General features: G+C 36.7%; 1 protein-coding gene across 1 annotated transcript in view; it reads right to left on the minus strand.

The window, feature by feature from the left end:
* Nucleotides 1-14,693, minus strand: part of LOC150090965 (testis-expressed protein 10 homolog) — a 35,464-nt gene extending 20,771 nt beyond the window's left edge. Inside the window, exons 1-2 of the mRNA XM_090378800.1 lie at nt 14,590-14,693; nt 3,666-3,851 (exon numbers count right to left, since the gene is read on the minus strand). Coding sequence (XP_090234926.1) covers nt 3,666-3,842 — 177 coding nt within the window. The 5' untranslated portion in view covers nt 3,843-3,851; nt 14,590-14,693. The remainder of the gene's footprint in view (nt 1-3,665; nt 3,852-14,589) is intronic.
* Between the last annotated feature and the right edge of the window lie 2,269 nt (nt 14,694-16,962).

A 16,962-nucleotide genomic window follows, 5' to 3' on the forward strand; every position in this document is an offset into this window, starting at 1 on the left:
TGTCAATGTTAAACTTCAGTTGCCATTTCTCAGCCCATCCGCCTAATTTTTTAAATCTTTTTGTAGTAGCTTACCTTGATTACTATCTAACTACTCTTCAACTACTTTAATATCATCTGCAAACTTAGACGTTAGCCTGATATACCTTCATCAGTATCATTAATAAATATATAAAACAACAATGGGCCCAGCATTCAACCCTGAGGAACTCCACTAATAATATAATTCCATGAAGAGCAGTGTCCATTAATAACCATTCTGTCTTCTTCCAATTAACCATCCCTTTATCCATAGCAGTATCTTTCCCTTAATGCCACACTGCTCCAATTTGTACAGCAGTATCAAAAGCTTTCCTGAAATCCAATTATATAATATCAAAATTATTTTTTGCATCCAGTTCCTTTGTGACTGCATAGTAGTATCCAATCAAATTGGTCAGACAAGATTTCTCCTTAACATGCCCATGTTGTGTCTGAAATATAATTGCAGCCTTGTATAGATGATCTTACATGACTTCTTTAGCCAGTGACACCATTATTTCCTGGAATAGAAGTTAAGCTAACTGGCCTGTAATTATTCATGTCATCCTTGGATCCTCCTTTGTAAATTGAGGATACATTCGCACATCTCCAGTCCACAGGGACTTCCCCTGAATCCAAGGATGCTCTCATAATTATGGCTGAGGGTTTGCTTACTTCCTTCACTACCTCCCTTATTATAACTGGATAGATCCCATACACCCCCAGGTGCCTTTCTTGTTTTTAACTTCAACAATTTCTCTTCCACTTTCCTCTCAGTATTACAAAATCATTTAAGTCACATCTTGTGTACGGAATGCCGGTCTAGAGGCCTGCCATTTTAGAAAGGATGTAAAGCTGCTGGAACAAATACAGAAAAGGGCGACAAGACTGGTAAAACAAACAAATGGGTAGTCTTAACAAGAAAGGCTTCAGTTCTGAAAATTGCAGCATCTAGAGACTAGGCACCTGCAAGGCGATCTGATTGAGGTGTTTAAGGCTTTGAATGGATTGGGCAATGCTGATGGGATTCTTTCTCTTGATCAGTCTACACATGAGGGTGGCACAGATTCAAATTGAGGAAGGATGGTTGCAGAATAGATGCATGGAAGTGAAGTTTGCCTTTAGCCAGCAGGTGGGTGACTGCTGGAACAAATTTCCATCTGTTGTGGAAGTTCATAGCTTAAATAAATTCAAGGAAGAATTAGTTAAACTATTGAAGGGGATGAGCAGGTGAAATAGGTGTCATTTTTTTGGCTGATGCTGTAAGCTTACTTTCTTGCATCATTTGCCACTCCTAATGCTAATCTTCAGTCAGTTAATGCTATTACCACAGAAAGTTAAACACTGTCCACCTTATGCTTGAATTATTACATAAAATGGTTTCCTGTTTATTATTAATTTTATGAAATGGATACATAATCACAGTGTATAAGTAAATATAGTATGAATGTGTAAACTTAGTAAGAAATAAAGCAAACAAGGAATGCAATATGTTAGACATAAAATATATGTAAATACAGACAAGCAAGCACAACATCCAGTATATATGGTAAGTGGAAATACACGAGCATGCATAATTCTGACTTTTCGTACACTAAATTTCTTTCCAAATTTAAGATCCCAATCCCCTCAAAATTTGCTGCTGAGCTATGCCATAATGCCTCCCTCACCTTTGTCTTGTTTACATTCTCTTCTATTTGGCCTTGAACAAATTTCATGAGTGGCATCTATCACTCTACACACATACAATAAATTTTCAGCTTTATATATCAGGCTTTTTATTTCAAAACATTCACTGGAAGGGAGGGATTTGTTACCCTTCTTAAGGATTGATTAGATATATGCAAATTTACATTCGAAAGGAAAAGCACTAACAGTTAATAATCTTCTTAATCTTCTCCAGTAGCATATGTGACTGTGGAACATCATATCCGATGACACCTTACAATCAGAGAACATATCTAATCTCAGTGGTATTTCTACAAAAAAATCTGTTGTTCTAGGGCTATTCTATAAGCATGTGATCATTGGAAGTGATAGCCATATCCCTTAAAAATTGATTAGTAAGAAACTAGCTGCCATACTGAAGTGAGAGACAGAATCACTAACACAAATACAATCTCTTAAATAAAAGATTTTAAAATATAAATTAAAAAACAATTCTAGAACAACTGCAAGCACATCCACAAAGACATTCCAAAAGTTTAAAACATTTGGTACAAGTTCATCAACACAGATGTGCATCTACACACTAATTGTACTATACGATTTATGAAATTCATGCCGACCACTAAGGGTGTGTCCTTAAGTGACTATTAGGATCAAACATCTAAAATTACTAAGGGATCATTATAGAAAGTTGCTCGCCATTCAGAACAGCAACTAGGGTCTTGCTGTTTATGCTAGAAGGTTAGAAAGTTATAAAATAATTTATGGAAATAATTTATTAAAAATCATTCTATAAGCACATGGTCACTGGAAGTGATAGCCGTCTTAAGAATGCCTCCATTCCCTCTGATGATCTGCTGCTTTCCTCCCAACTCTGTCCTTTTTTAATGTGAGCACTTTTTATGTTTAATGCATAGGTGTACCTCTGCCTAAGAAGCTAGATATAGAGAGGATTCCCTGTGTAGCTGGCTAGGTATTATGTCTAGACAATGTTTAATAAACATCTGCAGGTGGCTTTACATTATGACTTCCTTAGTAGAATCAGATGCTTGTTCAATTTTATCTTAGAGAAAATCAATATTGATAATTTTCAGGTTACCCTTACAGTAGAATTGTTTTATGCAACACAATTCAGACAACCCTAAAAGCAACTGTCTTTAAAAAGACAGTTGCTTTTAGACAACCTTAAAATACTTTTCCTTACAAGACATGGTGATGCTAACAAGCCTAGATGTTAAAGAAACTCCCCAGCATCTTCTTTTGAGAATGCAATGCCAAGATACTTGATATCCATATCATTATCCATTTCTGACGGTCAGGCCTACCTACCAGCTTAAGGGTTGGTTTTACCTTCAGAAGAAAAGTCTTAAAACATACCGGGTGAGAGTGGCTAAAGGAAGCCCATATGAAGAGAGACTTCAAACATGCAGACTACCAAGCTTGGTAACTAGGTATCTTAGAGAGGAACTTACTGAGGTTTATAAGGCTCTGAGACAAGATAGCAAAATATAAGTGGGGGGGTTATAACCTGAACCATGGGAAGTTTTTCTTCAGCCAGCAAGTTGTTAATCACTGAAAAAAGTTACCTCTGAGTAGTTGGGAGAATTTTTTTTTTTTTTTGCCCTATAGCCAATCCTAATACTTATGCATTATATGAATAGAATTTGCATACTAAATATCTCCATAAATTATTGTGCAACATTGAACAAGCTAGCTGATGAAATTCAATACTAGATTTCCCATTTGGGTTTTATAAAATGAAGTAGTTCTTACAATTCTGTAGGATACTTTAAAATACATTTCATATTTTAACAATATTATTGTGAAAGTAATAAGGTATATGTTTCCTGCTAGCCATAGAGGCTGGAACAGACCTAGAACAGTATATACTATTTTAATCTAGTTATAGGTTAATATCCTATTTATGTATCAATAGAAGTCTTCTATCAAAAAATTTCTTTAAACTAAAATTCTCACCAAAATTCCCAACTTCCTGAATGTCTTAGGTCCTACTGCTTGTTTTATTTCACAAGGACGTATGATAATTCTTCTAGACTTGAAACTTGTGTTAGTAACATTGGTTCCCTTTGGCAAATGACGCCCAGGTTTCAGTTTTACTTTTTGAAAATCTGCCTTCTTATTTTTTTTGCCCATGTCTTGTTGCTGAAAAACAAATTTTATACAGATATGTATGTATCATAAAAAAAAAAACAAAAAAAAAAAACAATGAAATTCTGACTAAGTCATCTCAACAAAACAAATGTTCACTTCATATCCAAAATGATTAAATCTTTCATTAATATCAAATAAATTACCATAGTTTTATGTTCATTAGTTAAAAACTTCTTGTCTTAAGAGCAAGAAATTTCATCATAAGTTACTAATAAAATGTTCTATATACAGAACAGCCTGAGAATATTTAAAACCCTAATCTGTAGTAATAACTCTGTATGTAGAATGCCACTACTGCAGTAGGGAAACTCTGAAGTTGATCACGAAGGACAGCATTCTTTGTTCTGATGCACTTACATACTTGAATATACCTCATTACAGCTGGTATCATTTCATACTTTTTCAACTGTCAAGTCATTGTAATGGAGTCATTCAATCACCATTTGCACAGCAAATCCTAAGATTTACATAACTTGTGTATCACTTGTAGGCCCAACAGATAGCATACTAATTATGTGAATGAAAATCTACGTGTATGTGAATGTCTTACTATGGTGGATTGACGTTAAAAAAAAATGCATATGCCAAATGGGAAGTACTGAGGTAATCATAGAGTAGTGTTTCTCAACCTTTTCGTTGTTGCGGCACACTTTTAAAGACACTAAAATTCTGCGGCAAACTTTTAAAGATACTAAAATTTGGCAGCACACTACAACCACTATTATACTCATATATATTACATATACCTATATATAATATATATTATAAATATATATAAATATTATAAATAAAAATTATATATAATATATATTATAATTGTATATTTGTTTGTTTTTATATCATTATGTTAATTTTTTACATATTTCTTTTAAATTTCTTCTTCTTTCATATTTCTTCATGCAATTCATGTATGTTCAGAAAAGAAATATCATAAACAAATAATAAGTGTATTATTACATATACCCAACAGAAATAACTTCGAGTTTATGAAAAAAAAAAAAAATATATATACACATTATGCATGAATACTATGCTGTAAAAATATTTGAATTATGTCGTTTTACTAAGTTCGCAAATTCTTTTGGTGCTCCTGACTCGCAGGAGCACCATCTGTACAAATGCCAACGTACAACAGCCTTAATATATCACACTTTTGTAAATAATTAGCATTAGTAAAAGAACATGAAAGAAAACAAGCTCATATAGCATCATCATCGTCAGCCATTTTCAATCCACTGCAGGATGAAGGCCTATCCAGCAACTTTCCAGTTCCTTCTGTTTTGAGCACTGGCCATCCATTTACTACCCAAAAACTCATGAATTTCATCTATCCATCTCCGCCTTTGTCTTCCACGTTTTCTTCGAGCTCCTCTTGGGTACCATTCTGTTATTTTCTTAGTTCGTATGTCATCATGTCTTCGAGCTATGTGTCCTGCCCAAGACCATTTTAGTTCTTTAGGTTTGATAAGAATGTCCTTTACTTGAGTTTGCTGCCTAATCCATGTATTCCTCTTCTTATCTAACAGTCTGATTCCCAATATAATTCGTTCCATTCTTCGCTGTGTAGTTCTCAGCTTCTCTTCCATTCTTTTGGTAGTGCCCAAGTTTCACTTCCATAAGTCATGGTGGGAAGTATACTTTGTTATTATACATTGGTTCTACATTATTATATATTGGGAATATACATTGGTTCATTATTTTACGTTTCAGACAAACTGGGATATTGCTCTTCAGCATGTGACTATATTTCCTTAATGCTATCCATCCAAAATGTATTCTTCTCTTGACTTCCAGCCACTTATCATTATTACAGCTAATAACTTGTCCCAGATAAGTATATGACTCCACCTTTTCAATTACTGCTCCTTCAATCATTATTTCCCTTTCTGTGGCATACTTGTTCATCATTACTTTTGTTTTAGCCATATTCATCTTTAGTCCAAAATCCTTACTAACCGTGCATAACTGATTAAGATTTTCCTCTAATTCTTTGGGATCATGGCTTATGACCACAATGTCATCTGCAAATCGTAAATGGTTTAGGTATTCTCTGTTCACAGTGACTCCTTTCTGTGACCAGTCTAATCTTCTGAAAGCTTCCTCAAGGGCAGCAACTTCGGAGATATTGTGTCTCCTTGTCGAACTCCTTTCTTGATTTTAAATTTCCTTGATTTTAAATTACTGTCTTTGTCTAGTCTAATAAAGGAGGTAGCACTCTCATATATTTTCTTCAAAATCATAATATATGGGGTATCTATGCCTTGTCTTTCCAGTGCCCGAAACATTGCCTTATGCTGTATGGAGTCAAACGCCTTTTCATAATCCACAAATGCAGGCATAATGGTAATTTATATTCATTTGCTTTCTCCATTAGCTGTGATATTACGCGAAGGTGATCCATAGTTGAGAATCCTGTCCTAAAGCCAGCTTGCTCTTTCGGTTGATTCTCATCAAGTATTCTTTCTAATCTGTTAGTAATGACAATTGTGAACAACTTGTAGATGCATGATAACAAGCTAATTGGTCTATAATTTCCAATTTCTGATTTATCTCCTTTCTTATGCAGCAAAACTATGATTGCATTATTCCACTGCTTAGGCGTCACACCTTTTCTAATGCACTTTTTGAAGAGCCTTGCCAGTTTTTGTGTTATGTCTCTTCCTCCCAATTTTAACAACTCTACAGTAACTTCATCTTCCCCCGGGGCTTTCTGATTCTTCATTTTCTTTATATAGCATCAGCCATAAAAAAAATCTAATTTCATCCACTCGCGCCAAATGTTTGTCTAGTTCTGCCTTGAATCTATTTAAGCTATCAACTTCTACAACGACAAATGGAAGTTTATTCCAGCAATCAACCACACGCTGGCTAAAGGCAAACTTCCGCACATCTATCCTACAACTGTCTTTCCTCAATTTGAATTTATGTCCTCTCAGGCAATAATTCTGAGCAAGAGGAAGAATTCCATCAGCATTGAGCATGCTCAAACCATTCAAGGCTTTATACACCTCAATCAGATCACCTCGCAGGTGCCTAGTCTCCACACATTAATTTGCAAAACTTAAGCCTTTCTACATAAAAGCAACCCTTTGTTCCATTCACTAATCTTGTTGCCCTTCTCTGCACTTGCTCCAGCAGCTCTACATCCTTCCTAAAATGAGGCCTCCAAACCTGCATACAGTACTCAAGGTGTGGCCTGACCATTGCCTTATACAAGTGGATAATCACCTCCCTATCCCTGCTAGAAAAATTCCTGTATATCATTGACAAGACACCACGAGTTGCTCTTGCAGACCATTTGCACTGCTCAGAAAACTTCATATCTGCCTGCACAGTCACCCCCAGTTCCTTTTCATTCTCAAACACTATCAGTGTAGTACCACACAGTTGATACGTAACTCTGCGGTTACTGCTTCTCATATGCAGTACTTTACATTTGTCAATGTTAAACTTCAGTTGCCACCTCTCAGCCAATCTGCTCAACTTTTCTAGATCCTGTTGCAGCAGCATACTATCATTAGTGTCATTAACAACCCTGTCAACCTTTGTATCATCTGCAAACTTGGATATTAAGCCTGATATACCATAATCAATATCATTAATAAATAAAGAAAACAACAATGGACCCAACACTGAACCCTGAGGGACTCCACTAATAACATTAGTCCACGATGAGCAGTGTCCATCGATTACCATTCTCTGTCTTCTCCCACTCAACCATCCCTTTATCCATAGCAGCAATTTGCCTCCAATGCCATACTGTTCCAATTTGTGCAGCAGTCTTCCATGTGCAACAGTATCAAAAGCCTTTCTAAGATCCAAATATATGATATCAAAGTTATCCCCTGCATCCAGTTCCTTTGTGACCACATCTTAGTATCCTAATCAAATTGGTTAGACAAGACTTCCCCTTAACAAAACCATGCTGTGTCCGAGCTATAACTGAAGTCTTGTCTAGATGATCCTGCAGTGCTTCTTTAACCAGTGCCTCCATTAATTTCCCTGGAACAGAAGTTAAACTAACAGGTCTGTAATTACTTGTGTCGCTCTTTGATCCTCCTTTGTTAATTGGGGTCACATTTGCACATTTTCAGTCCATTGGTACCTCCCCCTGAGTCCAAGGAAGCTCTCATAATTATGGCTAAGGGTTTGCTTACTTCCTTTGCTGCCTCCTTTAATATAACTGGATAGATCCCATCCACCCCAGGTGCCTTTCTTATGGTTATCTTCAACAATTTCTCCTCCAGTTTCCTCTTAGTTATTACAAAATCATCTAGCTCACTGCCAGAATTTAATTCACCTCTGGCATTCCCTCCCTGAATAACTCCTCATGTGTGAATGTAGAAGCAAAACACTCATTTAGTTTGTTAGCTAACTGAGCAGGATCATCAACAGTTGAACCATAAATATCTAGTGGACCAATCTGATTCATCCCCTTCCTTCTAGAGTTTACATAAGTAAAGAACTCTATGCTGTTTTTTTTTGCATCCTTTCCCAAATATTTCTTTTAATTTGCCTTTGCCTGCCTAACCTCCTTTGTGACTTGATTACAGACCAGCTTATATCTATCATAGGCTTCTGTGTCACCCATTAATTTATGTATCTCATGCATTTTTTTTTCTCTGCCACATGTCTCATTAGTTTATCTGACATCCATTTAGGCCTAAATCTTGAACAGTATTTCTTAGTTGGTATGAAAAGCATAGTAGCTTCCAAAATTAATCCTTTGAATGCTTCCCATTTTGAATTTGCTGTTGGTAACTTCATCAGTTGGTCCCACCGTATAGAATTTAAATACTGTCTCAGACCTACACAGTCGCCTTTAAGAAAGCAAAAACCCTTCTCTTTGCCCCTGATGGTAATTACCTCTTTGAGTAAATCCCACTTCAGCACACTGTGATCACTGCCACCTAGTGGTTCCTTTATCTGTGGATTCTTAATGCATGAATAATCACTATTGATAATCAGATCAAGAGTATTACTCCCTCTAGTTACCTCCTGAACATGCTGCTGTAGAAAATAATCGTCCAATAAATGCACAAAAGCCTTGCTAGTGTGTGAGTGACCAACCCACAAATTCCATTCAATATCTGGGAAATTAAAATCCTCCATTATAAGACTATGATTTACTTGCCCACTCCATTTCTCTGTACAGTTGTTTATTATACTCATCAGAGTCATTAGGCCTATAACACACTTCAATCTCAATTGATTTCGCAGTGCTTAAGTCACACCAAACTAACTCGACACTGCACTTTCCAGGCATGTCAACTGGCCGTACTTCCTTGGATTTTATGTGTTTCTTAACTAATAGCATAACCCCTCCTCCCTTTCTATCCTTCCTGTACACATTGTACTCCCCAAATTCCATTTCTGCATTCCTTATATCTGTGTGACACCACGTCTCTGATATTCCAACAATATCTACTTTTGATGTTTTGACCAACACCTCAAATTCATCAAATTTATTTACCAAACTCTTAGCATTGGTGTACACACAAGTATACAAGCTCCTGTTCCTATTCTTAGCTACCCTAACACAGCCCATGTCTTCAAACAGGCCTATGGGGCTGGGAAATTCCATACTGCAATAATTAAAGACAAATACCAGCCAAGGAATAAAAAATTTTTACTATAAAAATAATGTGATACACTATCGGAAATATTACAATAAATTACGATAAAACGTTAAAAATATAGTTAAAAATATACCGAAGCAATAAAATTATCTAAAATAAACTGGATTAAAAGCGATAAAATTTATTGTAATATTTCCGATAGTGTATCACATTATTTTTATAGTAAAAAAAAATTTTTATTCTTTGGCTGGTGTTTGTCTTTAATTATTGCAGCACAGCCCATGTGTTTACTTGTGCTGCAATGACTCCCAGCAGTCTCTGAAATCCCCTGCCTCTTGTTTTCCAGGCTGCTGCTCATTCCAATAGAAGCAGTGCAAGCATCACTTTCACCTCTGCCAGCAGCTACTGTTAATCTATTAGTCCATGTATCCCCCCCAAGCTAGCGGTTTTCTGACCCACCTAACAGTGCCTTGATAGCATCAGCAAATATTCTTGCATTATTCATTACTTCGAAAATATCTTGGCCGGTTATTCTTTCAATGAGCTCTTTACAACAACAACAACAAAAAAAAAAATTAATAATTGTTTGGTTTTTGATAAACCTGACCAATGCGATTAATGGGCGCTAATATCTGTAGAATTATCTACTTGCAATGCAAACAGTCGCCCAAAATTATTAATATTTTGAACAAATCGTCCTTCAATATAATCGGACATTTCTTTTATATGCCTCCTAATTGTGCTGTTAGAGAGTGGCACAGCAATAATTTTTTTTCCAACTTCCTCTCCCAAAATACTTTTCAGGATTACCCGACATGCTGGTAAAATCAGACTTTCTGATTTTCAATCAGTTGAGATTTTTTTTTTTTTGCCACCAGTTCGGTTACCAAATTGCTGGCTTCTTGAGCTTTATCAGATATTTTGGCCATACTATAAAATTCTGTGCCTTGTTTTCCAGTAGAGGCCTGCAGTCTTTTAAAATATTCCATAGTTTTGGATGATAAATTCTCACGTTTCACAGAAAAATGACGCTGCAATTTACTCAGCACCATTGATTCATTTGGCAATTTTAAACCACATACCATAACATAAAGGTAGAGGACAATCCAGTATATGAAAACCTCATCACTAAATAAATATCATCATATTTATTACATGTTTTCTTCTCTTCTCATGTTGATGGTCGCTCGTTTTTGTTTTTGTCATTTTCTCCAAGCTTGTGGTTATCAAGTTGCCTCTTCTGATTTCCTTTCACTAAAAATTTATTCATTGCTAATACTTTCTAAAAAAATCAAACTTGCTTCTAGAATGTACTAATAGAGTTAACTGAAAATACCTGTTCTATACGAATTAACTGAATATGGCATTTCAGTGATAAAAAAACACAAAGGAAATTTCTTACTATGCTGCTGATAAGTTGCTTTGTTATTTTGGTTTTTAGGAGCATTAGCAACTAAGGCCATATTGCTCCGGGATATGCGGTGGTCATTTCGTGACCTTTCCGCATCCTCCGTATTTGGTGGTGACGGGCTCGAACCCCGGTCTAATCCTGATAAGTTGCATTTATACAACTGCAGGGTACCTGGGAGAGACTCTCAAGTGATAAGAATAGCCGAATAAAGGTGAACAGATCTACTACTAGGAATCAAAAGCTGAATAAATAATTAAAGGTGAACAGATGTAGTACTAGGAATCAAAGCGTGATGTCACAATGACCGCTTGAAGGGGATGGGATCGGTGCAGCGTAAATAAATGAATTTTTTATTTGAATTAATTATTATTATAAAACTTGAATTTATTAATTTTTTTTATTTTATGGTGTATAAAGTGAATTAGACTAAAGCACTTTAAGGGCTTAAGCCTCAGGCTGCAAAAGAATTGGACAACATACAAGTTTGTGCAAATGCAGCACATTAGTGCGCAGCAATTCTAAAAAGAGCTAAAAATGGCATAGTTTTAATTATAACCAAATAGCCCTGAAATGGTGCCATCTGGGTGTTGGTATCTGCCGAGAATAAGTAACAATAGTCTTCTCCATTGGTGAAGCATTACTTATTCGAAGTAGTGCAATATCATGGCAACTTGTGAAAGTATTCACAATATAATTGAAATGATGCCATTTTTAGCTCTTTTTAGAATTGCTACATACTAATATGCTGCATTTGCACAAACTTGTACGTTGTCTAATTCTTTCGCAGCCTGAAGCTTAAGCCCTTAAAGTGCTTTAGTCTAATTCACTTTATACACCATCAGGCATCTCTCATATTGTGGAGTCATACTTCATAACTGTTTTGTCATCATTGCATCACCAGGGTACCTACCCACCCAGTGAAGAAGGGCCAAACAGCCCTGAAACGGTCACCAGGGGAGCCTGATGCTGCCTGGAGTTTCCAAGAATAGGTAACAACAGTCTTCTCTACTGGGGAAGCATTGCCTATTTGAGGAGTTTATAAGTTTTTGAGTGGTGTGAGTTGAAGAAGTTACAGTCCCTTTTATTCTTCTACACCATTTCGTTTCCTCTTCCACTCCTACTATTACTTTCCCTCTACTTTTTGCTTTTCTAAGTCTAATAGGGACAAGTGGATACTAGTTATTATCCCACACATACACAAAATAGCTCTGAAATGGTGACGTCTGGGTGGTGGTATCCGCCAAGAATAAGTAACTAATAGTCTTCTCCACTGGTGAAGCATTACTTATTCGAAGTAGTGCAATATCAAGTGGTGTGAGTTGAAGGCAACAAGGGCTTGTAATACTGGTCAAAATCTTAATACCGGTATTTCTGTATTTTTAATTTATGAAAGCGGGATACCGGTATTTCAAAATTTTTCTTCATTTACTGTTGACCTGTAAAGTAAGTGTACCATGGACCAAACAAAGCTGCTGTTCGGCATCAATTGCTTTAACAAATTTGGTCATAACTGGTGTGCCATCAGTTGTTACGAAAATTGCGTCTTTAGAAAGAGAGAGAGAGAGAGAGACTGCATTCACCTATTTTTTCTCTACAAGTTCTAAGCATGCTTACATACTGCAGTACATACACGCTAATCCAATATTCCACAAAACTGCCCCAACAGAGTGAATGTTTATATTTAAATATTGTCTATTGGGTACTGATGTCTAAAAGTCAGACTAAATCTTTTACCTTTCTGAATTAAGTTGAGCTATTTCATTTACTACCATTTTTCAAATATGACTGCTGTAATCGAGTACTGTATTATTTTTTTAATGGCTACTGGCGATTTGGATAAATCACTAAAACCTGTCATGATCAATCTTTTTCTGATACTAACAGAAGTAGAGAAAAGATTGAACAGTAAGCCATCATAAGTTGCCATACGAATTAGTACTTCTGACAGTTTTCTCTTTATTCGCTCTTGAAGTAATCAGTCAATAAAAATTGAGCTTTGCCTCTTTCTTTGTGTAAGTTCATGTTCATCATTCTCTAAATTAGATGCCTGCACATCTCTTTTTTTTAAATGTACTGGGTGGTTATAAAATAAGTTTCCCTATTCAGGAGACCCTAGTGTCAAAACGGTTACAGATAGCACTGTGAAAATCGGTGGGTATGTCATTTAGAGTAGGGAGAAGCAATTTGTAGAAGAAAAAAAATTAGTTCAGATTTCTGCCACCAGAGGAGAAATTGGCACTGTAAACATGAGATGGAATACTTGACTTAGGATTGGATTTTAATATCAGAACTTAGAAATCTGCAGATATATTGTTCTATGTGCTTCCCTTCACCTGATATGACATTCTGAAAACTGTGTGTGACATTCCTCTTCCCATGGTTGGTGAAGATTTACTGTATAAAGCTTTAAATATATTCTGTAAATTAAACTTGGTGGCATCTTTTCTTTTTTTTCAGATGACAAACATTTAAATCGAAAAAGGATGGCTACTGATTAGATGTGCATATGTTTACATTCAAAGTGATTGCAGGAATAAACTTCTACCTAGTATTGGGAAAGTGGGTAGAGTGAATAAATTTTGAAGATTTGGTAAAATCTTTACTTCCTTACATGTCAATACAAATACTAATTGTAGGATTTCCACTGCTTTGTAGATGCCAATTTGAAGAAAAATTGGCAAAAGTACACAGTTGAAAAAAAAAATCAACTTTCTTAACATTTAATTTTTGATTATAAAACATGTTCCACACATTATACATGTGTGGGCATGTGTTGCATCTTATGTAAGGCAGCTCCTAAACATTGGTTTGACTCAGCCATGATTCTCTGTGATGATATATAGAACTCTGTACAATGGCCAGAAAAGAAAGTAGTGCTAGGTTTGCACAGTGTGTGTGTTGTTGTTGTATTGTTTCTGGCTAGTGAGCTACCAGGAAGCAGCGATCGCCAGGAAGGCTGCTTCTAAGCACCCATCCAAGCCACAAGGAGGCAGGCCATTACTATACACGTACAATACTAAATGTATTACTACCAGCACCCATAGGAAGAAGCACAAATCGTATGGGTGCAGCAGTCTCCCATATTAACATAAGGTACTGAAAACTCCACTCATTATACAGAACACTGAGAACACAAAATAAATATTAATAATTCCGCCTTGTTTTCGAAAATTATTATTACCGACAATTTGTATGTTGCGCGGCTCGGGGATAAAACAGCAGCCCGCAGGGGGGATTTTATTTTCGTACCGTCCTATTGGTATGGTAATTACGAGACTGGGATATAGAACAAACACAACATAACTTATAAGTTTTACTATTTATTATAAGAATGCGCAAATTAAATAAAAATATAAAGACTAACATTTTTAAAAGTAATAATAGAAATGTAAAAAAATATATCAGAAAAACTGTTTCAAGGCACCATTAAATATCATTGACCGGGGAAATCGCCTGGCCACATAGTGGCTATGAGTCTGACTAGGCTGTTTTATTTTACAAACAAATAAAAACTCAAGAATAATATTTTTTAAAATAATCTCTTCAGCAAGCTGTTAAATAATAATAATAATAATAATAAATCTTAAACAGAAATCTCCAGCTGGAAACCAACACAAGCAGCCCTATAATGCCATACATTCGATATGGTATTATAGGACTGCTTCTGTTGGTTTTAGTATAATAAAATATTATCATGCTTATTCTCAAGAATCTTAAAAAAAAAAAAAAAAATACTCACGAATAGTATTGAATCCTACAACATAATACTTTAAAATTCACCTATATTATAAACATATACGGCATAAACTAACTTTCCCAACAAGTACCTATGGAAACCATATTACATGTTTCAAATTAAGTGACAACAAATTCAAAGCGCCCTCTCATCAAAAATATCATCTACGGATAAACAGAAATTAATGAATAATTATCTTTCTATACATTAAAATAATTTTCCTCCTAATGATATTTATTCAGCCAATGGGAGAAGAGGGATGCAGGTTATGTGATAATACGTAACAGAAGCTTGTTTTGTGGTAAAACAAGCTTCTCTTTAAGTGTGGTCACGCGCTATGTTTATCTAACACTACCACGCGGTACTATTCTTGATTTCCATATGTAACGTGTTTATTTAAATAAACTGAATGCAACAAGGCTATAATATTTTTAGATTGTATATCTATATAATATCGGTGTAGATACACCATGGACAACTCTTAAAGAAAAACTACGATCGTGAAACGCACCAACCGATGAAAAGCCAACTAGCTTTGAAACGGTCCGTCTGGGTGGTAGCGCCACCACCGAGAATAAATAACAATACTGTAGTCTTCTCTATTAGTGAAGCGTTACTTATTCTGGGTAGTGCAATACTAGGTAACTCGTTGTGAAGGATGAGCACAATATGAGATACAGATGAAATGAAGCCTTTCACACTATGATTGTAGTTTTTCTTTAAGAGTTGTCTATGGTGTATCTACACCGATATTATATAGGGTGTCTCAAAAATATTGGTACAAACGTTTAGGGGAGGTAGGTAAGATCTAAAGGAATGTGAATCGCATAGGAACCCATAACCGGAAACGACACCGTAAGTCGGTAGACAGCGCTGTTCATCAGTTCGCGAGAGGGAAAATTTCTGGTTTACTCATTCAAGCAGTAGTCGCCGCACGAAGAGCATGTATCGATATACGAACTGTGAGCTGGCAGACATGTACCTAGTGTATGGATTAGCAGAGGGCAATTGAAATTGACGAGCCGCTCAACGAATTTATGGAGAACGCTTCCCAGACAGACATGCACCGGACCACCGTTTGTTTGCGCGTGTGCATCAAAATTTATGCGATTATGGGTCATTTAGAGGTAACAGGAGTCGTGCGGGCAGACCACGTTCGACGCAAACTCCCGCCATGGAAGAAAGTGTGTTGAATGCCGTCCAGAATAATCCTACTACCAGCACACGTGCCCTTGCCTGTGCCTTTGGAGTGCCTCGTTGCAGTGTACAGCGTGTCTGGCACGATGATTCCTTACACCCCTTTCATCTCCAAAGGGTTCAGTTACTGCTCCCCCAAGATCATCCTGCACGTGTGGCTTTTGCGCAGTGGATTCTCCAAGAAAGTGTTCGAGACTTGAATTTTCCAGCCTATGTTTTGTTCACGGATGAGGCTTATTTCACTCGGGAAGGCTTATTCAATCAGCACAATGCTCATGTGTGGGCTAACGACAACCCACACTGTGTTCGCCCCATGCGGCACAACATCGCTTCGCAATAAATGTGTGAGAAGGTATGGTCGGTGACTGCTTAGTCGGTCCATACCTGTTACCATCCCGCATGAACTCCGCTAAATATCGGATCTTTCTTGAACAAGTTCTACCAGGGTTACTTGACGATGTTCCAGCAAATGTGAGACGCAACATTTGGTTTCAACATGACGGGGCGCCTGCCCATTATGGAAGGTGTGTTCGTGACCATTTCAACAGGCGTTTTGGGCGTCGATGGATTGGCCGTGGTGGACCCGTTGCCTGGCCCCCACGCTCACCTGATTTATCGAACCTTGATTTCTTTCTGTGGGGGGGGCCCTCAAATCTATCGTGTATGAATCGCCTGAGGAGACGGAAATAGATCTCGTGGCGAGACTCGTCTGCGCTGCTGCTACTGTCAAAGAAACTCCAGGTGTGTTCGACCGTGTCCGCCAATCCATGCTGCGTCGGTGTCACGCATGCATCACGTCTCATGGTGGAACCTTCGAGCATCTGTTGTAACATCATGAAATGCATCCATTTCGTACTCCATTGTTAATATTATGTCAAATAAATGTTTGTCACTAATTACTGTCTTGTGTCATTTCTGCTACTTGTGCCTCTGCTACTACTTTCCCGTGACGTTTCCGGTTATGGGTTCCTATGCGATTCACATTCCTTTAGAAGTTACCTACTTCCCCTAAACGTTTGTATCAATATTTTTAAGACACCCAGTATAGATATCGTAATATTTATGTATGCATAGCTGAGGAAGAAACACACAGTGTCGAAAGCTTCTGTAAGTATTTTATTTTATCAAAAGAAGTGAGTGCAGCGAGCAGGGGGAGAGCCCCCTAATTATTATTATCAT

Source organism: Mastigoproctus giganteus, chromosome 1 (assembly GCF_048544385.1).
Source record: "Mastigoproctus giganteus isolate SK-2022 chromosome 1, ASM4854438v1, whole genome shotgun sequence".
In the NCBI taxonomy this organism is placed as follows: domain Eukaryota; kingdom Metazoa; phylum Arthropoda; class Arachnida; order Uropygi; family Thelyphonidae; genus Mastigoproctus; species Mastigoproctus giganteus.